Genomic DNA, 26,101 nt, shown 5'->3' on the forward strand with positions numbered 1-26,101 from the left:
TTTATCCAAATCAGGATTCTAAGAGAAAACACAGAGATAATGAATAATGGAAATGATTACATTACACCACTGGCTAGCACAACTTTGCTGGAATGATTATCCCATCTATTGCAAACGTATGATCCACTTGTTTACCTAAGATAATGATGTCATCCCTATAACCCCTACACCAAGCACAAAAAGTTGTTAGGTGCTAAATACATATGTTTTTGTGTAAGTGAAGGTCTAGATGAGTGAATAAACAAACAATAAACAAAAAAGAATCTGCTATAGAGGAGCTATTTTTAAGAGTAATACACTTTATTCTGTATTCAGCTACATGGCCATCTTTTCTCTTGGTTATTTCTTTTCCCATATTCTCTGTTAGTTGTTTCTTTCCTGTTTCATATATAGCAGCCAGCTTTTCAATTTCTCCATTTTAATTTCTCAGACTTTAAAACTGACATTTCAAAAGTACCCTGAGCAGATTGTTGTGGTTTTGCCCATTTACCATATAAAAGAAATGATACAGTTAAAATGGGATTACTCACCATAGAAAAGCTCCCTTTCTTTTCCCAGAGGTAGCTCTCAAAACTGGGCAGACAAAACTGACTAATCTTGCATCTAGTTGTGACTTCATCCTTCTTTTTATGAAAGAACTAATGTTCTTCTCTCTTCAGTCTTAGTTACAAGAACACAGGAAAGAAAAGAAGAGAGAGAAAGACAGGGCAGGACTTACTTAGATTCAGGAAACAGGAGCAATGAGAAGTAATGAGGACTGTAAGAGCTACATTTGGGAATAGAAACAAGGAGTTCTCCATGAGGAGATATATATAGCATGTTTTGTTCCTCTGTATTGTGAGATCCCTCTTCAAATGTCTTCTTGTGGTAAGTAAATGTGTTAGCAAACTAATAAAGAACAAAAAATGTTTTGAGAAACAGCATGATTGAGTAGGAATGCATTATCTTCAGAATTTCAGATCACAACTTCCATAAGCCAATCACTACACAGAGCAGTTATACTAAACATTAGTATAGGAATGAAAAAATAAAATTACTTAAAAAAAAAAGAGAAAAAAAAAGCAAATTTTTTCCAGAAACTCATTAAAGAAAAATGAATTTTCAAAAACTTTTTAGATGCTCAAGGTATACTGAGCTAAAGTTCAATGAGTTTCTGATAGAATCTACCTCTCTAAAGCAGCTGGTGCCCCAGGGACTCATACAAAACCTATCCCAATTGCAGCAACCAGTCAGCACTGCTGGCTTTATGTCACCAGAAGCAGCTTATCAGGATGGTCGTGGACCTCTGCAAATGGACCTGAGTCCCAACTGAACTTTGCAATATCCAGTCACTTTTCCAGCTAAACCCAAAAACAAAACACTCTGCACAAAAATGATCTCAGTAAGCCTGGTGAAACTGTATCACCTGCCACTTAGTATTACATAATAAACAAGTCCCAATATTAGTATTATGAAAACCAATAGTCATATGTTTTTAGGTAATTCCTACTCTATATGCCTACAGAGAAACCCAATCTACTACAGATTCACAAATCAATACAGAATAAACTGATCTTTGCACTGTATCAAGAGTTAAGATAACACAGTTCATTGAAAATAAGAAGGAATCCTATAGTTTTCCTACAGAAAACTTTTTAATGCACAAAAATTAGAAGAAAATGAATTTTAATTTAGAGAAAGAGAAAGCGAGCACACACAGCTATGGGGGGATGGGGACAGAGCGGGAGGGGGAGAGAGAATCTTAAGCAGGCTCCAGGCCCCAGCAAAGAGCCTGACTCAGGGCTCCATCTCATGACCCTGAGATTACAACCTGAGCCACAACCAAGAGTCAGACACTCAAATGACCGAGCTACTCAGGCCCCCCAAAGGAAAGTAATTTTTCACTGTGGTAGCAGTTCCAAGACTGGATATACAGCATACTGGCTCTAATACGTTCCCACCAGGATAGTTCACAAGATGACATTATACAAAGAGAAGAGAAAACTCTAGGAGTAAATATAGGTGCCCTGATAAAAGAGGGAAGCCTATCTCAAAATACTAGGGATTACAAAATTTGTAAGCTTGTTCATTTTATGAGGAAAGTTTGGGAGTAGACTACTTGGGAGGGGGGAACAACACAGCCCCAAATGAGCTTGAAAGAGGATCAAAAGATGTTTACAAAGGCCAGCGGAGCATAGAGAAATGAAGACAAAAGCATCTTCTGATACGAGATTTTACTTTAGGCCACAGGCATTCTCAGAGAGAAACACTGGGAAAGAAGATGTAACTAATCACAGAAATAAGCCTGTTATTTAGCCTGCAAAGAAGTTTGGAAATACTCCCATTTAATCAGTAAAAGCAAAGCAGACTCTTACATAGTACCAAGCAGTTCTAAATTATAAAGCAGTTTCCCTTTAATGATAAGTAATGTTCTCTAAATAGCTGGCAACAAAATTGGGTCCTGATTAACTAACACAGCATCTCAAATATAAGCCATCTTGTTGTCTTAACTGAAATGAAGCAAGAATGAGACAGGAGTTTAGCCTTCGTTCCAACAGAGCAGCCAAGAGTAACCTCATGGCAAACGGATGTTGGGGAAAATTAGAAAATCAGCCCTAAGAAAAAGCATATGAAATGATAGAAGAATCAGATACCTATTGTTTGTTCATTATTTGACTAAATACTTTCCTCAGGATATGAACCAACCCCCACCCTCTCCAAGGAAAGAAAATAGTTTCCCCAAATGAAATCAGGCTAACAGCTCACAGGTCCCATGTGGAAGACTGAGACTGACTACTTCTGAAGATGACAATATCAAAGTCTAGCCCTAGGGGATCAGTACAGATTCCACTGTTAATTCTCAAGATACTTAGACCAGTCTAAAAATTAAAATTTATGTCATTAAGTATTAAAACCACAACCAGTGAAGACTCATCATCTTCTAACATATCAGTTTTGAAGCAGATTCTAAACCTATCAGGACTTAACTCACATCTAAGTTTTCTTAGGTGCATGCTTAAAAATCTTCCATGAAAAACGTATTCCCTTCAAATAACTGCAATCTTCCTTTAAAAGTGACCATATCTCTTGTTTAAAAAAAAGAAAACTTATTTAGCATTTCTGAAACAAGCTACTGAAAAAATAATGTCATAAGAATGCTGTATATAAGGTAAAACGGCAGACGGTCTTTTTTTTTTTTTTTTTTTTAAAGCACTAATAGTTCTGAATATACTTTCTTCACTCAGCACGTTAACTGTAAATTTGCTTCGGAGATAGTGGTTACCTTCACAGAAAGACTAATCAGCAAAAATAGCTGAATTAATTTTAATAAGTCTGTAGACAAGTTCAAAGAGGATATATTTTTCTGGAAAGCTTGTGTCAAGAGAAATAGTATGATTCACAATAAAATCAAAGTGGAGCAAACATTTAAAAAGTCTCCTTGTTTTTCACATTCATAAGGTCAAAATGAATAAGATTTGCTGATTTTAAAAAATATAGTCTTAACATATATAATCAGTGTGGGTCTCATCATGGGCAGTGGTGCAGTTATCTTTAGTAACCAGCCCCTTGGAGAAAGTAGATATGAAAGATTGCTGCATTAAAGAAAAAAGATAAAGAACATAAAGAATTAAGCTGATGGAAAGAGTACCAAAACGAGAGATCAGAAAAACAAAGAAAGTCACCCTCAATATTGGAATGGGATATCATAAATGGATTTCAGTTGTCTACTTAAAAAATCAAATTTTAGAAGTGTTCTTGATGTCTACTTATTGAAAAGAATCAAGGAATGCAGCTTCCTTTAAAAGAACCAGCTTGATTTTTAAAAAAGAAACCAAAATGTTATCATATACTAAAAGGTCTTGATTAGCTTTCAAAAATGCAAAAAATATATATATATATAGTCCCTCTTATTTTATTTTAAAAAGGTTAAATTAGGAAATAAAGAGGAAATAGAATAGAAAAATAGAAGAGCAGAAGGGAAGAAGTGTCTGACTCAATCTCTCTACTGACCTCTCGAGAGAAATCAGACTGAAGAGAAGAGAGCACCTTTAATATCTTCACCGGCTGAGGTATCACAGCAGAAGCAGGACTAGTCAGTTTTTATCGACTTGGGGGGGTATGAGAAAATACCCAGTTGTGCTGAGGGAATAAGCAAGAGGAAACAGATCACATTTCAATAGCAAATGCCATTTAGTTAATACATATACATAGTACTTCTCTAGCCCTTTTGTGCAATAGGTGTGGATGGAGCTAACATCATTCCTGTGTGTGAACGCACAAGAAAAACCTAAGGCCAAAGTGGTAAAATTACATACCAGGCAAAGAATGGATGAAGGCCCAAACATCATCAACTGTCCATATAGATGGCTCTGCTTGTGCAACTGGTAGCAAGTCATTGTTCTCAGGCATTTTCCTAATTCTCACATCCCGAAGCTCACGTTCTCTTTCCCGCTCACTCTGCCTGCGCAGGCGTGTGGTCATAGCAGATGAAACAGAATCTTCATGAGAAGCCAAGTCTTCTTCTGCAGATGGATAAGTAATTGGAAGCTGGAAAATGTAGTACAAGTAAAATACAGCATTGCACTTTCCTTGCATTTCTGAAAAGGGTATTGTACATTGAAGCAAGGTTTCTACAGACCTGCCTAAGGATATGTTCTCTTGCTGCCCCATCAGGGCCACTTGGACGACGGCCACGATGCCCAAGACTTTGATTATCAGGCTTACGATTCCAACGACCAAGTGCAAATTTTTTAGAACAGCTAACATTGTACCTAAGAAATTCAAGTAAGAAAAAATATTAAGTGATATATGGAACACTCCATTTAGTACTTAATTATGACTTTAAAGTGCACTTGTGAATCAGTAAGTGCCATGTACTTCATTAAGGACCGTAATACCTCTGAAAGTAAACCATAGTGTCCAAAGGATTTACTTATGCTGACAGTCAAAAAATGGCCTCTGTGTACTTCATAATATAACTCTCAATACACTACTGAACACCTATAACAAGATATTGATATTTTCTCCTAATAACAGCATGATAGTGGGAAACTTAATGCAAAATACAGATAATTTTTTGCAAAATAATCCAAGGTTCAGGAGAAAATGAAGTTATGAATTAATTATGTAGATGTTCAAACTGATGTTTTCCCAAATAATAATTTCTGAAGAGAGATTAAGAGGTTAAGAGAAGGGATCCCTGGGTGGCGCAGTGGTTTGGTGCCTGCCTTGGGCCCAGGGCGCGATCCTGGAGACCCGGGATCGAATCCCACGTCGGGCTCCCGGTGCCTGGAGCCTGCTTCTCCCTATGTCTCTGCCTCTCTTTCTCTCTCTCTCTCTCTCTCTGTGACTATCATAAATAAATAAAAATTAAAAAAAAGAAAAAAAAAAGAGGTTAAGAGAATAGAGGGGGGGAATCTCAAAGGCTACTAAAAGATTTTTCAAATATTACTGAAATCAAAGTCTGGAAATGTAAAGTTGAGATTTCAGAGTTACAAGGAATTCATAGTTCTCACTGTTCAGGAAAGTCAAATACACATAGTTCTTTAAAATTAGCTTAAAGATTATTTTTAAATAGACTAGTATTTTTCAATATAGACCTTTATAAGACACAACTGACAGTTTAAAAGAGTCCTATGCTGTTTACTGGGTTTCAAGGCCTAGAACAGGGCTGGCAAACCTTTTCTATATAAAGGGCCTAGATATTTTAGGCTTTTTGGACAATACAAATCTCTGTCACAACTACTCAACTCTGCGACTGGAATATGAAAAGAGCCATAAACAATAATGAATGATCACGGCTGTGTTCTGATAAGATTTTATTTAGGTTAAAATGTGAATTTCACATAATTTTCATGTGTCGTGAAATATTCTTCTTCATTCTTTTCTCCCAACCACCTAAAAATTTAAAAACCATCCTGACTCAGGCACCATCCAAAAATATGCTAAATGAAGGAAAGACTTGGCCTGGGTACAGTTTGCCAACCCCTTCCCTAGAAAGAAGAGCAAAAAGAATCTAAGAAACAAATTTCTGCTGAGTGAAGTCAGTCGGAGAAGGACAAACATTATATGTTCTCATTCATTTGGGGAATATAAATAATAGTGAAAGGGAATATAAGGGAAGGGAGAAGAAATGTGTGGGAAATATCAGAAAGGGAGACAGAACGTAAAGACTGCTAACTCTGGGAAACGAACTAGGGGTGGTAGAAGGGGAGGAGGGCGGGGGGTGGGAGTGAATGGGTGACGGGCACTGGGGGTTATTCTGTATGTTAGTAAATTGAACACCAATAAAAAATAAATTAAAAAAAAAAAGAAACAAATTTCTGAAAAGCTAAAGAAAGGCTAAGAAAAATATATATAGTTTCTTTTTTTATATACATATAAAACCGCCACTGTAATTTCTTATTTTTAAAACTCTTTTGCTCTACGAAGATTTCTCAAGAAAATGACGAGAATAAACCCCAATGAACTTTCCTACTATTTGCTAGATAACTAGTCTAGGACCAATATACAGGTACCAAAATAAATATTCCTCATCTATGTTTTATGAAAATATCAGGGTGGAATAAGGAGTACTCTGAAAAGGAATAGGCTTTTTTTTCCCTTAAAAAAAGTATAATTTTTAAAAAAGTATCCTGATGGTCACTTCATTTTACCTTCAAATGATTCAACAAGTTCCTGCTGTGTTCAATATACAGATCTGTGGCTCAGCTCTATAGGTTTCTGATTTGCATTCACAGCAGTCTACAAAACTTCCTCCCCCACTGACTAGAGAACAAAGAGAGACTAACCTTACACTTATTTAGTCCCTAAATATTTAGATCTCCAAGGTAGACATGCACAAAGCAATTCTCCCCTTAATTTATCCTCTCCTTGCTCTCTCATCTGCATTTCCCTTATATTAAGATCCCTAACCTCCTAAAGAGGTTCACCTAAAGGTGTAATAACTTGACAACTCAGCAATCATGTCTGGGAGGAGTGATGGTAGTGTTAAATGTTCTGAAATATTTAATAGTCAAGATATTTAAATATCGTTGAAGACCGTCCTTTTCCCTTAGAGTAGTTAATCACTTAGAATCAGAAAGCCACTCGTCCTTTCTGTGGCGTATGCAAACTGGAAAACTCCAGAGGTAAAACGGGAGTTACATAACTTAGTTATTACGGCTGTCAATAACACAGGATAATATGTGAATAAAAGACTGACAACTGAGAAACCAAATCAAGACATTTTTGTAGGAAAATACTCCTATTATTTATTTAACTTAAGTTTTACTAAGTATATTGTAGTGGCACCATACAAAAGCATATGTTCAAGCAAGAAAATCCCTAGATGCAAACAATTAAGATCTTATATTCTTTGAGAGAATAATCACTTTTTGGAACACAGAGCAAATTGTAAAATAACCTGTGCGTACACTTCACCTCTAGTGGTAAATATCTATATTTGGATTTTCAGAATCAGAAGGTTTTTTTTTTTAAACGTAAACTAAAACTGTGACAAGAACAATGAAGATACTGAACGTTTCTTTTATTATTAATAGTTTACCTATAATAGTTCTATTGAAAATAGATTTAGAAAATATTATTTTGCTCTCTGATGATGTAACAATGTGGAGAACTTGTGCTACAGCTGTCCCACTTAAAAACCTAGAATAAACAGGATATAATTAAAACAAATGAATACAGTTTACAACAAAACAACGTAAATCCTAGTATTTTCATATTGATCAAAGAATGACATGATAAAACAAATACTGTTCTGATACTTTAAGGACTAGTAGGTCTGTTCACAGGAGAGAGTCTCCTAAGCATATTCTTATCAGGAGATTGCTACTTCAATATTAGACTATGCTATAAAACTTACTATAAATGTTATGAATATGTAACTTTCACATAGAAAAATTTAGTAACTAAATATCAAAGCTCCAGATAATGCCTATTTGGTATTCTTCCTCTATATTATAGTGTCTAGTTTTGGTTACTGGTAAATTCTACAAATTCTGGGGCTTTGTTACAGTAGTCGTTGGCTTACGCTTTAGGAAAGTCAAGAGCACAGAAATACCTTTTGGCACAAGACATAGTGCAGAATCGTTTTGACCGAAGAAATTCATTAGCATATCCCATCTTCCCACAGAATTCACATTTGAGCAACTCACTGTCCATTTCTTCTAAGGTCTCTAAAAAAGAAAGAAACAAAGGAAAAAACTTCCAAAAATTGAATTGTGGCAAATTTTCTTTTAGCATCTACTTTAGTTGGATACAGCTAGTTCAGTCCCTCCAGAAAACTTAAGGAATGGTCTTTTAACTTTTTAATCGATAGCCACTGTGGCAAAGAAAATGCGTCAAAAACAGCTGCATCCACCAAATCCCTCTTACTCTTCCTTAAACATTTCCACAAATAGAGTTTTCTCTGTGTAAATAAGCAATGCATTTTTAAAGGTTCATTTTGTTAAGACTCCAACATACCTAAAATGTGCAAATGACTTTCCTGAGCAGTGTAAAAGAAATGAAGATGAGTAAGACAAAGTGACAACCTCCAGGAGGAACACTTTCAAAGCACTGTGCAGGATATGAATTTTGGTGCATTGTGGTTAGGAAGATACACAGCAGAGAACAACTTGATTGTAACTCCAGAGAATGAAAATGACTTCAAAAAGAAGCTAAAATTTTGCTATGCTTAATTTTAAAGGAGGATGTAAGATAATTAACACTTTCAAAGTCTGCAGTGTACAACAGAAAACATAGATACAGATATCCAATTATAAAACAGTCCCTTTTAGTCTCTTCAAGCCATATTACTAGACCCGAGGACACTTCCTACCTAAATCCTCAACTATCCAGCAGTAGTCACCTATGAGCAAACAATTTTATTTTCCTAACCCACAGTATTTTCATCTGTAAAATGGGGTTTATATACTTTTCCAAAAGAACTGCAATGAAGACTACCTAAATACCCAGTAGATAGATAGTAGGCACAAAAAAGTGACAGTTCCATTTTCTATTTTCCACATAAGAATTAAGAGTACCAAGACCTGTAATAAGTACTTAAGAAATAAAAACTGTTAATTCTTTTTTTAAACTGTTAAATTCTTAAACCCACCCTATTTTGCCATGTTCCTCTATCACCATAATTCCTATGCCAAGTCATGCAGAATACACAAAAAAGTAGTTTACTAATAACTAAAGCTTTTAGCTATGAGTTCCCGTGTGCTTTTCTGTTACTCATTTCACCAAAGGCTTATTAAGATGAAGAAAGGGACTCTGAAATGTAGTTATGGATGACATGTACTCAAAGTTTAAGTAGTCACGCTATCCTACTATTAACCAAAGAAGCAAATGGCAAAGTGCTAAATCAGTACAAGACAGCAAGAACTACTAAAACACATACTACGAAATATCTGAAGTTCCAAGGGACATCCAAATATATCAACGTGACTGATCAAATCATGAGCTAGCAGGAATTCATTATAAAAAAAAAAAATCTCAGGACTACTTTCATAAGCAAGTCATCTGGTGAGTAGCAAAGAGAAGGAAAGAGTCTGAAACAAGTAAAATTAAAATTGCTCCTTCCAATGACCTAGAAATGGCTTTTACACAGCTGTGGCTCAACAACACATTCCTGGGACCTGATGTCACAACTTCCAGTATTGTTTTCACTTTGTCATGCTTGTAAACTGGTCTGACAGGAGACAAAACCTCTCACTCCAACACCACTACCACCAGTCTGGCCCCAAAGAATCTAGTCATGAAGTTGTTCCACTTCCAGACTACACTGGAAGTTTTAAAAAGTTTATACTCAGGGCGCCTGGGGGGCTCAGTCGATTAAGCATCCGACTCTTGGTTTCAGCTCCGGTCATGAGTACAGGCTCCTGGGATGGAGCTTCGTGTGGGGCTCTGTGCTCAGTGTGGAGTCTGCTTGTCCCTGTGCCTCTGCTCCTCCCACTGGCTTGGTTCTCTCTTGCACTCTCTCTCCATCTATCTCTAAAGTAAATAAATAAAATCTTTTAAAAAGTTTGTATTCATTAATGTAGCAACATACAGCAATTGATAGGTTAGAATTCCCTATAAAGAAGGAAACGTTTTTGCTGGTGAGAGGGGAGATCCAAACAGGTATGGTCTAAGTACTAACAACCTAACAAAAAATGAACATGTTTTATTTCTCATAATGAAGAGAGGAACATTAACATTCAAAAATCCCTGTTTTCATGACTGTCAGAATTCTTACAAATTTGGTATTACCAAGGCCACTTATTCTCTTTTGTGAATAAAAAATTACAGAGCCAAATGAGTTCAAAAACTGTTCCTATAGCTAATAAAGATGGGAGTCTGTGGCATAGACACCTGGTAATTCTCCCAACACCAATTCTTCACGGTTCTCCCACAGTAACAAAATCCTAATTTTCAGCTAGGTATAGGGGCTCTGAAAAACTACAGTTTCTGCCCTAGTTGTGGCCATCCATAACACATGAATGGAAATGCTTGAAAATTCCAGATGGTGTCCTTTTCCCATCTCATAGATTAAAATGTAATAATGAAAATTAGCTATCTTGGAAATGAAAGCAAGATTCTAGGGATGAGAGCACCATAGCACACCGGCAGCTTAGGTGCTTAACACCTGCAAGCCTTTGGGCAAAAATTAAACTTCTACCTTATTTAATCAAATATTATTCTGGGTTTCTAATGGAGTGGCCAAACATATAACCTTACTAAGGGATGTCCCCATTTTCTGTGTGTGAAGAGTAGATACTTTTTAATTTTTCTTAAGACTTGAGATCAGGTAACAATAAGAAGCAAAAGAGAGAGGCAATGAGATAGAAACCATGGTCAATGTGATTTCCCAGGAAAAGAAAAGATATTCTGGTAAATCACAGTCTACTGGTTAGAGATACTAGTTACAGAACCAGTCCAAAGAGAAACAGTTTATCCTTTAAAAAGAGAATAATCCTTACACTAAGTTTCTAAAATACTGAATTAAACTGTATATCCTACTAAAGCTACTAAACAAGTGACTTCATCATTTCACCCTATAGTACTTCCCATTAACAGTAATAGAAACAGTTTATAAAATTACCTTGGGAAATTAAATTATCAAATATTTAAAATTTGGCCTATTCTAAGATTTTATTTGAGAGAGACACAGAGAGACAGACAGCGACAGGGATAGCAAGACAGCGTAAATGAGGAGGAGAGAGGAGCAGGTTCCCCGCTGAGCAGGGAGCCCCACACTGGGTTCAATCCCAGGACCCTGAGATCATGACCTGAACCGAAGGCAGACACTTACCAGACTGCACCACCCAGGTGCCCCCAAATTTGGCATATTCTATGTAAATATATCTCCACTATGAAACAGATTAATCTTTTTTTACTATATTTACCTTTTAACACTGCGAATTTAAGTGTACAGTGTTAGTTTGATACATTTCTGATTGTTGTAGCAATATTTAGCACCTCCATCATCCTCTATCACTTTACATAATTATCCTTTCTTTTTAGTAACTGGGATACTTTGAAGTTTTAGTCTCTAAGCAATACTGTTGTCTATACTCATTAGACTATGCATTAGATTGCTATGGCTTATTTACTACTCAATGTATAGATTAATCATCTTTAAATCTTCCTCTTCTTTACTCTGGTAACTTATCCTATTAAACTACCCTTTATCTTGTCTTGATAAATCCTTTCCTTCCTCTTCCCCCACAATCTACTCTTCACTCTCTCCTCCTAAAGTTATGTGAATATCCTTTGTACATTCATTTCATGGTTCCAACCTGAAAGGTTCTTCCTGTTTGTTATCGTAAATCTACGTCTTCCCATTCAAGAGCCAGATCAAATCTCATCTCTACAGAAAACTTATCAAACTGGCAATAATCTCAGCCAGGTTAGTTGTTGCTTTTGTTCTGTTCCATTATGATAAGTGTATTCTTTAATCCCCATCACCTATTTCACCCACTTCCCTTCTGCTAACCAGTTTGTTCTCTATGTTAATGGTCTGTTTCTTGGTCTCTTTTTTTCCTTTGTCGTTTGTTTCTTAAACTCACATATGAGTGTGATCATATAGTATCTGTCTTTCTCTAAATTATTTTACTTAGCATTATACTCTCTAGCTCTATCCATGTTGTTGTAATGGCAAGATTTCATTCTTTTTTATGGTTAAGTAATATTCCATTATATGTATATATCACATCTTTATCTATTGATCTACTGATGGACACAGGCTGCGTCCATAGTTTGGCTATTGTAAAGAATGCTACAGTAAACATAGGAGTGCATATATCCCTCAGTGTTTTTGTATTTTGGGGGTAAATACCTAATAGTGCTATTAATGGATTGCAGGGTAGTTGTATTTTTAGTTTTCTGAGGAACCTCCACATAAGTTTTCCACAGTGGGTGCACCGGTTTGCATTCTTTTCAAGTGTTCTACAGAAACAACCATAAAACAAGTAACAGGGGCACCTGAGTGGCTCAGTGGCTGAGCGTCTGCCTTTGGCTTAGGTCGTGATCCTGAGGTCTTGGGATCAAGTCCCACATTAGGCTCAGGGAGCCTGCTGCTCCTTCTGCCTATGTCTCTGCCTTTCTGTGTCTCTCATAAATAAAATCGTTAAAAAAAAGAAAAATGTAACAAAGTAGCAATAAATACATGTCTATTAATAATTATTTTGAATGTAAATGGACTAACCACTCCAATAAAAAGACATAGGGTAACAGAGTGGATAAAAACACAAGATACATTTATATGCTGCCCACAAGAGACTCATTTCAGACAGAAAGACATACTTTCTTGAAAGTGTGGGAATGGAGAAACATTTATCATGCAAATGCATGTCAAAAGCAAGCTGGCATAGCAATACTTACATCAGACAAAACAGACTTTAAAACAAAGACTGTAAGAAGCGACAAAGGACACTAATAATTCAACAAGAAGATATAACAATTTTAAGTATTTATGCATCCAACGTGGGAGCACCCAAACACATAAAACAGTTAATAAGAAACAGAAAGGATATAATCAACAATAATAACAGTAGGGGACTTTAACACCCCACTTCCATCATGGACAGATCAAACAGAAATCAACAAGGAAACAGTGGCTTTGAATGACATATACTCAGAACATTCCATCAACCAGGTTTTTTTTTTTTTTTAATTGAAATGTAATATTAGTTTCAGGTACACAACAGAAGCATTCAACAATTATATGCATTATAAAATGCTTGCTACACAGGTATTAAATATTAGTCACTATATTCCTTCTGTACTTATTAACCCTGTGACTTATTTATTTTATAACTGGGAGTTTGTACCTTTTAATCTCCTTCACCAATTTCACCCAGCCTCCCAACCCTCCTTTAGCAACCACCAGTTTGTTCTCCATATTTATATATCTATTTCTTTCTATTGTTATTTGTTCACTTGTTTTATTTTCAGATTCCACAAATAAGTGAAATCCTAGGGTATTTGTCTTTATCTGACTTATTTCATTTATCATAATACCCTCTAGGTCCATCCATGTTGTCACAAATGGCAAGATTTCATTCCTTTTTATAGCTGAAAAATACTCCTTGCATATATATACCATATCTTTACTCATTCACCTATTAATGGACACTTAGGTTGTTTCCACATCTTGACTATTGTAAATAATGTTGCAATAAACATAGGGATGCATATATCTTTTTAAATTAGTGTTTTCATTTCCTTGGGGTAAATACCCAGAAGTGGAATTACTGGATCATATGGCACATCATTTTTAGTTTTCTGAGGAACCTCTATACTATTCTCCAGAGTGGCTCCACCAATTTACATTCCCACCAACAATGTATGAGGGTTCCCTTTCCTCCACATCCTCTCCAACACTTGCTGTTTCTTGTCTTTTTGATACTAGCCTTTCTGACTGGTGTGAGGTGATACCTCATTGTGGTTTTAAAACCAAAGTGTAGTTTATTTCAACTGGCTTTAAAACCAGTTTTAATTTCCCAAGTTCTTACCATCTATACAATTCATTTAAAACTTACCATAGGATACTCCTTAGTTATCTTAAATTCACTAGTTCCTACTAGATTAAAAGCTCCTCTCAGGTTCTGACACAGTCTAACATACGCTGTATGTCTATTACATTTAAAACCATGAGTATCATGACATATGCTGTGAAGCTTCCTGAGCAGTTTTCCATTTTTCTCCGATGTATACACACAACAGGGCACATCAAAAATGCTTTTTAGCCTAAAACTTTCACTTATACACTTTATACACTTCTTGTAGTTAGAAGAAAAAAAATCCCTGTGGGGCATCTGGGTGGCTCAGTCGGTTAAGCATCTGACTCTTGATTTTGGCTCAGGTCATACTCATGGGGTTGTGAGATCCAGCCCCGAGTCAGGCCCCACATTGAGCATGGAGCCTGCTCGCTATTTTCTCTCTTTCAATCTGCCCCTCCCCTCCAAAAAAAAAAAAAAAGAGAGAAAAAAAATCCCTGCATATTCATCTTTACTACTCTTCAACTCAAATGAAACATTTTCTCAGATAAAATTGTATGCACAACTAAAAGTATCCAGGAATTAAATGAAATTAAAGTCCTAACAACAAAAAGCAAAATGTAGACACTGTCTGGATTCTGATTTGAAAAATAACTATAAAAGGATATTTATACAATTTATACAATTCTACAATTAAAAAATCTCAATATGAACCAAGAACTAGATGACCCCAAGGAATTATTATTAATATTGTTTTGTGTGATATAGCATTATAGTTACATACTAAAATGGATTTTTTTTTTAGAAATTCACAATGAATTATATACCAGTGAAATGAAATGAGGACTGTGAATTTTTTTAAAAACAGAAAGGAGGAGGGAATAAAAGAGAAAGTGAAAAGCAACAGAGAAAGAAAAGGGGGCATGGAGGGAGGAAAACAAAAGGGATAGATGAAGCTAGTGTGGCAAAAATAATGTTTGAAATTGGGTAACAATGTTGAGTCTGGGTGAGTGAGGATTCATTATACAATTCTAATTCATGTATGTTTGAAATTTTTCATTGTTAACATTCTTTTAAAGTAAAAAAAATCAAACTGATCTCAGTAGAAGTTAGCAGTAAAAACCAAATTTTATACTACTATCATATTCTGCTGTTCAAATAAAAAGTAAACCAGTGATGAATACATTTCAACAGTTTGTAACTTCCTGACAATGACTGAGGTGCCTTCCTTTTAACAATGAGGAAAACTGTGGGAAAGACTATTTTGTTTACCAGCATGCTATTTTGCTTATTTTAGCAAAGTACAGACACATAGTACATGCTCAATACATATGTGAAAATTAATTTTAGATGAAATATACTAAGATATTAAGGATAATTACTTAGATGTAGATGTTAATTAAATCACTACTATTAGAATTCTGAACACACTAAATGCTATCTGATTAAGTTAAACTGTATCATAATTACAGGGCCATGATCAGAATCAAGAAAAATAAAATATATCACTTCTGCATTTATTTGTGTTTGTTTTCCTATGGTCTATTTGTATATAACTGATTTTCCTGGAATATTTTACTATTAGACTTTAGTCTAATTTCTGACATTACAAAGATTTAGTGTTATTTTCCTCTTTGAACATGTTTAATCACCTCTTGATTGACAAGTACATCCTTAATACAACTGTAATACCTACCTGACATCAAACATCAGAATATAGAAAGTCTAAAACCAAACAACCCGGAGCTTTAAGTTAAACAAACTCAGTAAAGCAGACAATTAAGTCTGCTTAGGGAGAAAGAGAACTGGTTGCTTCAATGCTAAAATTCTAAATTAATTTCATATCTAATGGAATATTTTTCCTCCTACACTCCTTCAAAAGTCAGGTTGACATTATGCAAATTAAAAACATCAATCTTGCTATTTGAATTATTTGGCCATTAAAGGCCTGATTAGCTTTCCATTTACCTCAGTTAAATAATGCATTATATAGGAATAAAAGTGAATAACTTCCTAGTATGTGAAAATATATGTAGAATAAAAATCCATATCCTGTTTCAAATGGTAAAAGTCAAAGTTAATTTAAACAGTATTGTAAGTAAAATCCACAAACCTTCAGCAATCATGTCTTCCATCTCTGTGTCAGATGAATTATCTGCATGCTTTGCATTATTCTGTAGCTCTGGCTGCACACATACAGAATTTATCACCTGATTATCCAAAAGAGGCCTTTTTTTCACAGGTTGTTCTATTAGCAAAGATGAACGACTCACCTTTAAAACAAAGAATAAAATAATCTTTTAAAAGGCTTTTCAGGACAGCCCGGGTGGCTCAGTGGTTTAGTGCTGCCTTTGGCCCAGAGTGTGATCCTGGGCACCCAGGATCGAGTCCTGCGTCGGGCTCACTGCATGGAGCCTGCTTCTTCCTCTGCCTGTGTCTCTGCCTCTCTCCCTCTCATGAATAAATAAAATCTATAAATAAATAAATACATACATACATAAAAGGCTTTTCAGAAATAACTTTGTTAAAAAAAAAAAAAAACTCTTGAAATCACTAGTATCTGTGCTAATTTACTTGTTCAACTGATCAGATTCATTAAGTGTTTTTTATTCCTTAAGAAAATTTTAGGCAATCTGGATTATCAACAGTTTGTATTTCAAGTCATCAGCAATATGGATGCTTCAAAATCTCTGTCAAATGGAACCTAGTGTCCTAGTTTAGGGAAGTAGTTAAAAAAAAAAGTCTTTAAAAATCAGTAATAGGGATGCCTAGATGGCACAGTCAGGCGTCCAACTCTTTGTTTTGGCTCAGGTCGTGATCTCAGGGTCCATGAGATTAGACTGAGCCCTGCACTGGGCTCTGAACCCTTACAGAGTCTGCCTGTGACTCTCTCTCTCTCTCTCTCTCTCTCCCTCAACCCCTTCCACACTTGTCCCAACACCACCACCCCATGCTCACTTGTGCGGTCTCTGAAATAAACGAATCTTTTTAAAAATAAATAATTAAAACCAGTAATAAATTTTGATTAGTCAGTATCCTTATTTTTTTCTGCAAGAACTTTTAAGATTTATTTTTCATGTACAAAGCTTTTTATTTGCAGCAATGTCTCCTCAGGATAGATCATTACTGTATGTATTTTAAAGATAAGTGAATTAATGTTCTAAGTATTTAGGTGATTTCTTTACAAAAGCAGAATCAGGACTAGAACTCAAGTCTCCTGACTCCTAGTTCAGCAACCTAATCCATGATAACACAAAAATGAATAGATAAATCCTCAAACATTAACATGAAAATCAGTAACAAAATATTCACATGTTCAATATAGTTGGTTAAGTCATAAATGCTACTAACTTTAAAAATGTTTTCAGTACAGACAATCCAGACCGAAAATATTTACTGATTTGCTAGTGAACTGTCAGCTAATCTAAAACAGAACCTCCTATTTAAGAATGCTGGTTAAGTCTCCCATATCTGCCATACATAGTGAACAATATAGCTTACTATAAACTTCTCCATTTAACTTTAGAGAATAATCACCCAACTTTTAAATTTTGTTCATTTCAGTTAGTATATTTAATATGCCTCAAGTAAAATTTACAAAAGGTATTGCTGAAGAAACTGTAATACACTCAGTGCTGCTAAGAGTTCCCACTTCTGGTGTGAATATATTTAAATAATCTTTCCAGGAGCGCCTGGGTGGCTCAGTAAGAAGGGCATGTGACTCTTGACCCTGGTGTTGTGAGTTTGAGCCCCACAATGGGTGTAGAGATTACTTAAAAATAAAATCTTTAAAAATAAAAATAAAGCAAATAAATAATCCTTCCAGAAAATAATTTGGCAATATATTATCATGAGCCTTACGAACACATATGTAATATGATTCAATATATGTACTTCTAAGAATTTGTGCTAAAGAAATGATCAAGTATGGAAGCCTAAAATGTCCAACAATGCAAAGATTCCGTAAATTATGACTGCCCATAAAGTGGGAGTATTATGTAACCTTTCAAAATGTTTCCAAAGTACTATTAATCATATGAAAAAACAAAAGCTCTAGATGTACTGAAAGAAGAACTATATGATAATCTTGATCATATGAAATATATATGTAAAAAAATATACATTGTGGTATTACTGAGGATTATTTGCTCTGTATATTTCCCATATTTTCCATTCAAAATAATACATTATTAATTTTGTAATCAGAAAAAAAGTTGTAATTGTCACTAGTGATTATTAATAATAGCAGCTATGGGTATCAAGTGCCAGGCACTGCACAAAACAATATGTGCACATATAATCCTCACAACAACCCTAAGAGCAAAGTATCATCTCTACTTGCCAGATGAGCAAAAATGAAGATCAAAAAGGTTGAGTGACTTAACAAAGGTTATGTATGCAACACTGCCAAGATCCAAACCCTGAGGAGCAGGGGAAAAAGACTATTGCTCCACTATCAGAATTCTTATAGGAGATCCAAATTTAAAATACACAGTTAGGGCAGCCCCGGTGGCGCAGCGGTTTAGCGCCGCCTGCAGCCTGGAATGTGATCCTGGAGATCCAGGATCAAGTCCCACATTGGGCTCCTTGCATGGAGCCTGCTTCTCCCTCTGCCTGTGTCTCTGCCTCTGTGTGTGTGTGTGTGTGTGTGTGTGTGTGTGTGTCTCATGAATAAATAAAATCTTAAAAAAATAAAAATAAAAATAAAAATAAAATACACAGTTAACTGAAGACAAAGGCAAATGATGAAGCAACCCATTAACACAATGCAAGATCTTCACCAGCCATGAATCTAAAACACCTGGTATGATTCAAAGGCCTCTGAAATGAATTCTTTGATTGTCTTAGATTTTGGCTTTGACTTTGGCCACTTGCCTTTATTTTCTAAGGAAAAATGTTCATCTCTAGATACTAGCATATAAATTATGTACAGCTAGTCTCAACTTAACAAGAATTTCAGTGATAGAAATAGCACTTCCATTTTGAAGTGAAGATTTTAAGGCATTTTTAAAATCTGACTGAGGACTGAGATTTTTTTTCATGTTTGGAACTTTTTAATAAATTTATTTTTTATTGGTGTTCAATTTGCCAACATAAAGAATAACACCCAGTGCTTATCCCATCAAGTGCCCCCCCTCAGTGCCCGTCACCCAGTCATACCCACCCCCCACCCACCTCCCCTTCCACCACCCCTAGCTCGTTTCCCATAGTTAGGAGTCTCTCATGTTCTCTCTCCGTTTCTGATATTTCCCACTCATTTTTTCTCCTTTCCCCTTTATTCCCTTTCACTATTTTTTATATTCCCCAAATGAATGAGACCACATAATGTTTAGGACTGAGATTTAAGAATGAAAAAACCTATCTGCTAATTGTAAACTATCAACTTGGTAACTTCAGAAGTATTAGGTCATTGGGAAGTTATTTTGCACACTCAAGTTAAAATTCTCAAAGCATCACATTATATAAGAAATACCATTTCCAAAAAATAATGCATTTCAGTGCCCTTAAAAAGAAAAAATTTATTTCACTGGAGTACACTTACAGTGATCTTTCTTTAAAAATTATAAAACTGATATCCTTAATATCTTGAAAACATTTTCCTTTGTTTATATATAGCTAGCATAAAAATTCCAGAAATATATTTGGAAATACATAAAAGAGTACAGAGAGAAATTCTATATAAGGGATTGACAACTTTTTTGAAAAAATTGTAAGCATTTTATTAAAGAACAATACACTACAATTAAAGATAATGCTACATGGAATAATTTTAAAAATACAAATTTGCTTACTACTTACAGGAAATGGCTCCAATCCCTCCTGAATCACAAAGCCTTCAATGACATGGGTTAAGATCTGTGGTTTAACAATAGCCTGTGGAGGTTTGTTTTCTATATTGGGAATGCTACTGGGCACTGATGTACTATTACTCCTTGTGGTAGCAGCTGGAAGTAAGAGTGGAGGTGGAGGAACAGAAACATGTGAAGGATCTGATGGAGATTTAATTACTGAAGCACTGACTGATGCCACAGCAGGTAATTCCACTTGCTCTGGAAAAAAAAGTCATTTTTTTATCTTTAGCATTCTGTGTAGGCAAATATGAAAAAAGAATCACAAAAAAACATTAATAACAGTAACAGTCCACACCTGGTGCTTTAAAACATCATTCTAAGAACTTTATATTTAATTTCATTTAATCTTAGGAGATAGAAGCCACTATTATCCCCTCTTTACAGGAGGGGATAACTTGCCCAAAGTGATCATTCCAATCTTGGTTAAAAAGAACTGTCCCATAAGACATGAAAGTGTTTTAGAACATCAATTTAAGAATAATTGTCAATGTTGGTGCTTTTTTAAAAAGTTTCAAGCTACAGATATTAAATTCCCTATGTTCCTATTTATATATTCCAGATGGCATGGAGGAAAAAGTACTTTGAAAGTACACTTAAATAAAAAAGGAGCATAAAATCCATAGACTAAGTACAGATTTTTAAAGGATTACACACCACCACCTTTATTTCAAGTAGTAAGGCTAATCCAAATCTATGCACAATTTTTCTTTAACAACTCTTCAGTAGCCCTGTGTATGTCAATTTGGGGGAACATTTTAGTATCAGGCAATTGTAAAATATTGGGTTGGATCACTGTGATTCCTCCCCTTCAAACTCTGAAGACCGCAATAAGACTCCATAGCCTGTAATCAACTTTACCTACCCATATAATAGCACCAAACCGGGATGCCTGGGTGGCTCAGAGGTTTAGCGCCTGCCTTCCGCCCAGGGCGTGATCCCGGGGTCTAGGGATCGAGTCCCATGTCAGCTCCCTGCATGGAGGCTGCTTCTCCCTCTGCCTGTGTCTCTGCCTCTTTGTCTCTCATGAATAAGTAAATAAAATGTTTAAAAAAAAAAATAGCACCAAACCTTTACCGACTGTATTAAAGTAGAAAGATAAACCAGATGGCAGCTAAAAATATATGTGAGTACAGATGTCTAAGAAAAATAACAAAGAGCTCATGTGTAAAGATAATAGTACAAGTTACTGAGCACTTCACATGCCAGGTACCGTATAAATGCCTCACATGTTGTAACTCATTTAAAACTCGAAACTACCCCAAGAGTAGGCAGTACTGTTATCTCCATTTCATAGTGTGGAAACAAAAAGATAAAGTAACTTGCTGGAGGGCACACACCTAACTAGGTAATGGAGCTGTGATAGTAACCTAGAGAGTCAGTTCTTGAGACAAGGCTCTAAATTGCTATGGTAATTCCTCTCCACTAGTATAAAAAGGGTTGACACCACTACCGAAGATGCTCAAAATCTTAGGTAGAGAAGAATAGGAATCCCTAGAGAATAAAAATTTCAGCTAACAAAATAGTGTAGTTATTATCTGTATAATCTCAGAAATGGAAAAGCTCTAACAATTCACACTCACAAACACCAATGTGATTAATATAATATTGCTTATCATAGCATTATTATAAGACATTTATTAACCTAGTTCCACCAAATAATCCACCAAGATAAACTGCACTGGAAAACCAGTTTAAAATTACACAATCCCTTATTAAAAACTAAGTAAGAAAGTCAACAGAAAATGCTCGTTTGCTGATTTCAGGGAATAAACAGAACATTGTACACACGCATTACCAGACTGAGGAACTCCAGGAAAATCCTATCCCACATACCAAATCGTCACATCTACTCCTAGAGGGATAAAAATTATAAAATTCTAAAGTGGGACTGAAAGGTATTTTTTCTGCTTAAAGGAAAATACAAATCTATGAGGTACTGAAAAATAAGATAAAATATTTATGTCCCTTACAGACTTATACATACTTGTTACTTTAGAAATATAAAGTTGCCTTGGGAACCTGGGTGGCTCAGTTAAGCCTCTGACTCTTGGTTTCAGCTCAGGTCATGATCTCGGGGTTGTGAAATCAAGCCCCATGTTGGGCTCCCGGCTCAGCACGGAGTCCACTTGAGATTCTTTCCTTCTCCTCCTTTCTCTGCCCCTCCCAACCACCTTGCTTGAGCTCTCTCTCCCTCTAAAATAAATAAATGAAAGCTCTAAAAATATTTATATAAAGCTGCATTAAGTATAATATGGTTTGTTAAGAAAATACCGGCTTGGCATATGCTCTAATTAATTTTTAGATCATACATACAAATGCACCCATCTTTTAACATCCTAAATGTTTTTAATACTAGAGCTGTTGGGACGCCTGGATGGCTCAGCAGTTGAGCGCCTGCCTTTCGCCCAGGGCGTGACCTTGGAGTCCCGGGATGGAGTCCCCACACTGGGCTCCTTGCATGGAGTCTGCTTCTCCCTCTGCCTGTGTCTCTGCCTCTCTCTCTCTCTCTCTCTCTGTGTCTCTCAGGAATAAATAAATAAAATCTTTAAAAACAAACCAAAAAAAAAAAAAAAAAAAACTAGAGCTGTAAGTTATTGACTTCTGAAGAAGCTAATAGCTATTACTTGCCAAGGTATAATCAGCTGTTAAAACATGTGAGAAACACTGATGTATTACAGTAGAACAAAAACACAATTTTACACTCTCTAGATTTAAGATAACTGTGAAAGAAAACACAACTGATAGAACTTTGCCACAGGGTACTCTCTGCCTATTCAAAGACTCATTTTCTGAGTAAGATCTATGAGCTTTTTCCACCTTTTTTTATGGCTGCTTTTTACTTTTAAGGAATTTTTAGAGATTTATGAAAACTGAATGCTGGATGGAAACAAATCCCTTTATGTTCGCAGGTCAGTTTATTTTGTGATTTGATGAGATATTCTAAGAATCAACCTGTGCTTGCTTTCCCCCCTCATATACACTGCAGAAGAGTAATTAGTATGAAATAAGTTATAGGAAGATTCAGAAGTCTACACTATAGTCAGGCAATTTAGCCAGAGGGATATGATTGACAGGATCTTGAATTGTATTCTTGAGGAAAAAAATGTGAAGATGTTCTTGTGTTCCAATATTTCAGAAGCATTCAAATTTTCTTTGCATTACTATTACTAATGCTTTTTAGGTAACTAAATCATAGTCACAATGCAAGGTTAGTATTCAATTAAACTTTTATTGCTGCCTTTAAATCAAACTTCGGGAACATTAAATCCATTTTCAGTGTAGAGAAACTACAAAGATTTAATACTACAGATTTTCCTAAATCTACCTTTTGTGGTAATGATTATAATAAATAAACACAGGCAGTACTACTAAACTTGTCAAATATTTTATATAATTTTATTTGACTAGACATTTTCTATTTTTCAGGAGGGAGAAAATATTGGAAGAAAACTGTTTTTCCCCTTCTGTGCTTTCAAGAGAGTCACACTGATAGGGAATAAAATCAGAGAGAAAGGAAGGGTTAGAGCAGTGGCACACTTGAAAAAAGAGGGAGGGCAAGGGTAGCTTTGGTAGCAAAGTCAGTGACTGATTACAATTTGTTTCCATCAGGTGACAGTGGTTCTTGTTTACTGTAAATAATTACAAGGGCCATGAGATGTTCTAGAGAACTGAATACTTACATGGAAGACTGAATCAGATTAGTATTATCTAATGGTCAGGGTCAGCAAGCTTTCTCTAAAGGGCCATATGGGCTTTGCAACTACTCTTCTTTGCCACAGCAATACAGAAGTAAACATAGATAATATTTGAACAGGTGAATGCAGCTGTGTTATACAGAATTTTATTTATGGACACTGAAATTTGAATTCTGCATATTTTTCTCACATGGCATGAAATATTACTCTTTTGATTTTCTTCAACCATTTAAAAATTTAAAAACCATCCTCAGCTCATGAGCCATGTAAAAACAGCAGGAAAGATTTAAAGCATGAGCTAGTCTGCCAACCCCAATCTAAATAAATTATTTATAAATTTTTCAAAAATCTAACAGTCGGTAGAGCATGCAGCTCTTGATCACAGGGTCATGAGTTCGAGCCCCATGTTTAAAGGAAAAAAAAAAGATGTCTCTAGTAAGAATTAGTGAAGTTTAAGAACTGTCTAAGAAAGAACACTTTTAAAAACATCCTCAGCCTGGATCACAAGCAATTATGAGGCATCTCAGATAGGACTCAACATGCTTTGTGATTTCTGGTAAGTGTAACTAAAATCTTTTAATAGAACTCTGATTTATTCTAATTTTTAAGCTTAGAAATAGCTTGACATATGAATCTGAATGAGCATATAAAATGTATCTGTGCAAACCACTAAAAACTACAAAGCTATTTTTTTTTCAAAGCTATTTTTTTTAAGATTTTATTTATTTATTCATGAGAAACACACAGAGAGAAACGCAGAGACACAGGCAGAGGGAGAAGCAGGCTCCATGCAGGGAGCCCAACATGGGACTCGATCCCGGGTGTCCAGGATCATGCCCTGGGCTGAAGGCGGCGCTAAACCACTGAGCCACTCGGGCTGCCCTAAAGTATGTTTTTTTATTTCAGTGGTTCTTCAACAACTCTTTTAATTGTTCCTCATTAAAAAAAATCAAGTTCTATTAATATTTTGCTGCAATTACAGAAAAAATCAGTTTAATACCATTTCCAGTTATTAAACTTCACTAACTTTACTAAACGGTATTACTAACATTTACCTAATAGAAAATTCCCCAAAATTTAGGTATATCCTCACCTAACAAAGGATGCTCAGAAGTTAAATCTTCTCTCCCCACAGTTATAGCTGCTGGGGACAGTGTGGGGGGCGGTGGGGTTCTGTCCATCCGGACACATTCATCTGACTCTTCCGGCATTTCTTCTTCACACACATCTTCTACTTGATAAACCTGCAATGACAAACCACACTGCCTTATTAACATGTTTCTAAAAATACATTTACTAAGGTGTTCCTAAGTTAATTGAAAAAAACATAAATTCTAAGTGTTTTAAATTTTAAAAAGGCAAAATGATTATTTGACAGGTGAGAAAAAAACCTTAAAAAGTTCAAATGAAGTTTTTCATAATGTTTGACAATATTTTACTAAAAACAAGTTATGGATCAATATCTAAGCTACAAATTACTAAAGTTTCCAAAAAGGTGACCATCAAGTCAGAACATATTTTTAATTTTGAGAGTTAAAAAAATTTTTTTGATCTTATAAATTCAAATAACTATTTGGAGAATTTACTATTGATCCTATTAAATTCAGTTGTGATAAATCAAAATAAATACTAGTATTTCTCACAAGCACACTAAGTAAATCTCCAAAGTGACATATCTCAGGAGCTGCTTAAAGGATGACACCCCAGGCCCTTCTTCATTATGCTTATGTGAACTAAAGATTAAATTATGAAAAGTAATATCTGGAAACATACAAAAAAGGTATGCAATTATATCTTTAATTCTTTAATCTTCTGATCTACTCAAGAATCGAATTAGCTTCTATAAGCTAGCATCAGGTAACCAGAAAATATATGTCCTTAAAACATAAACACACCCCAGCTAAGCCATTTGACACATTATTTTAGTTCTTTAATATTGTTCCATACTTATAAAATTTTTAAGTTTTTAACCTAACAGCCTTGTTAACTAACGCTAAGGAGCATACTGTAAGACTAAAACATGAATTCAATCTGAGAAGGTATTATGTAATTAAAAATAACTTACTAATTTTTTATGAAACTTAAGACCGAGTTTTCAAAGTCCACTTTTAGACTATTTTGTCATCATTATTTAACCATTATTTCTGGAAAATGACAGGTTACTAAAAACAAAGCCACAAAGCAATTCCCTTCCTTTCTTATAATACAAAACTTATCACTTAAATTTGCAAAAGGTCCTGAGTTTTATTTAAGACTACTTACCTAAATTGATTAATATTTCTAATAAATATTAAAACAAAAAACCTTTCAACAACATTCACAAAAAACTTTGTGATATTTAAAATTTTATTTGTAATCAAACTACTGAAAAAGTTTGAAGTATATAAAAGCTAAATATAAAAATGATCAAGATTTTTAAAACCAGAATAAACCATGTTATAAAAATGACTATCAAGTTTCATCTACAAAGACACCTAGCTAGCAGAAGGGAGTTTAAAAAAAAAAAAAACCAGGGCAGCCCCAGTGGCACAGTGGTTTAGTGCCACCTGCAGCCCAGGGCCTGATCCTGGAGACCGAGGATCGAGTCCCACGTCGGGCTCCCTGT

General features: G+C 35.2%; 1 protein-coding gene across 11 annotated transcripts in view; it reads right to left on the bottom strand.

Moving 5' to 3' along the window:
• PHC3 (polyhomeotic homolog 3) overlaps nucleotides 1-26,101 on the bottom strand; it is an 87,951-nt gene that overhangs the window by 18,454 nt on the left and 43,396 nt on the right. For 8 of the 11 annotated variants that reach the window (XR_013369693.1, XM_077880295.1, XM_077880299.1 and 5 more), the window contains 6 exons: nucleotides 24,590-24,740; nucleotides 19,749-19,999; nucleotides 16,063-16,222; nucleotides 8,042-8,156; nucleotides 4,619-4,751; nucleotides 4,296-4,527 (listed from right to left, as the gene is read on the bottom strand). Coding sequence is in view for 9 of the 11 variants with exons in the window: in XM_077880295.1 (XP_077736421.1) it covers nucleotides 4,296-4,527; nucleotides 4,619-4,751; nucleotides 8,042-8,156; nucleotides 16,063-16,222; nucleotides 19,749-19,999; nucleotides 24,590-24,740 (1,042 nt within the window). In the remaining 2 variants the exon portion in view is untranslated. Of the gene's footprint in view, nucleotides 1-3,990; nucleotides 4,120-4,295; nucleotides 4,528-4,618; nucleotides 4,752-7,056; nucleotides 7,627-8,041; nucleotides 8,157-16,062; nucleotides 16,223-19,748; nucleotides 20,000-24,589; nucleotides 24,741-26,101 lie in introns of those variants that run through there. The other 3 variants (XR_013369694.1, XM_077880300.1, XM_077880301.1) reach the window with 3 other exon arrangements.

Source organism: Canis aureus, chromosome 31, assembly GCF_053574225.1.
Source record: "Canis aureus isolate CA01 chromosome 31, VMU_Caureus_v.1.0, whole genome shotgun sequence".
Taxonomy (NCBI): Eukaryota; Metazoa; Chordata; class Mammalia; order Carnivora; family Canidae; genus Canis; species Canis aureus.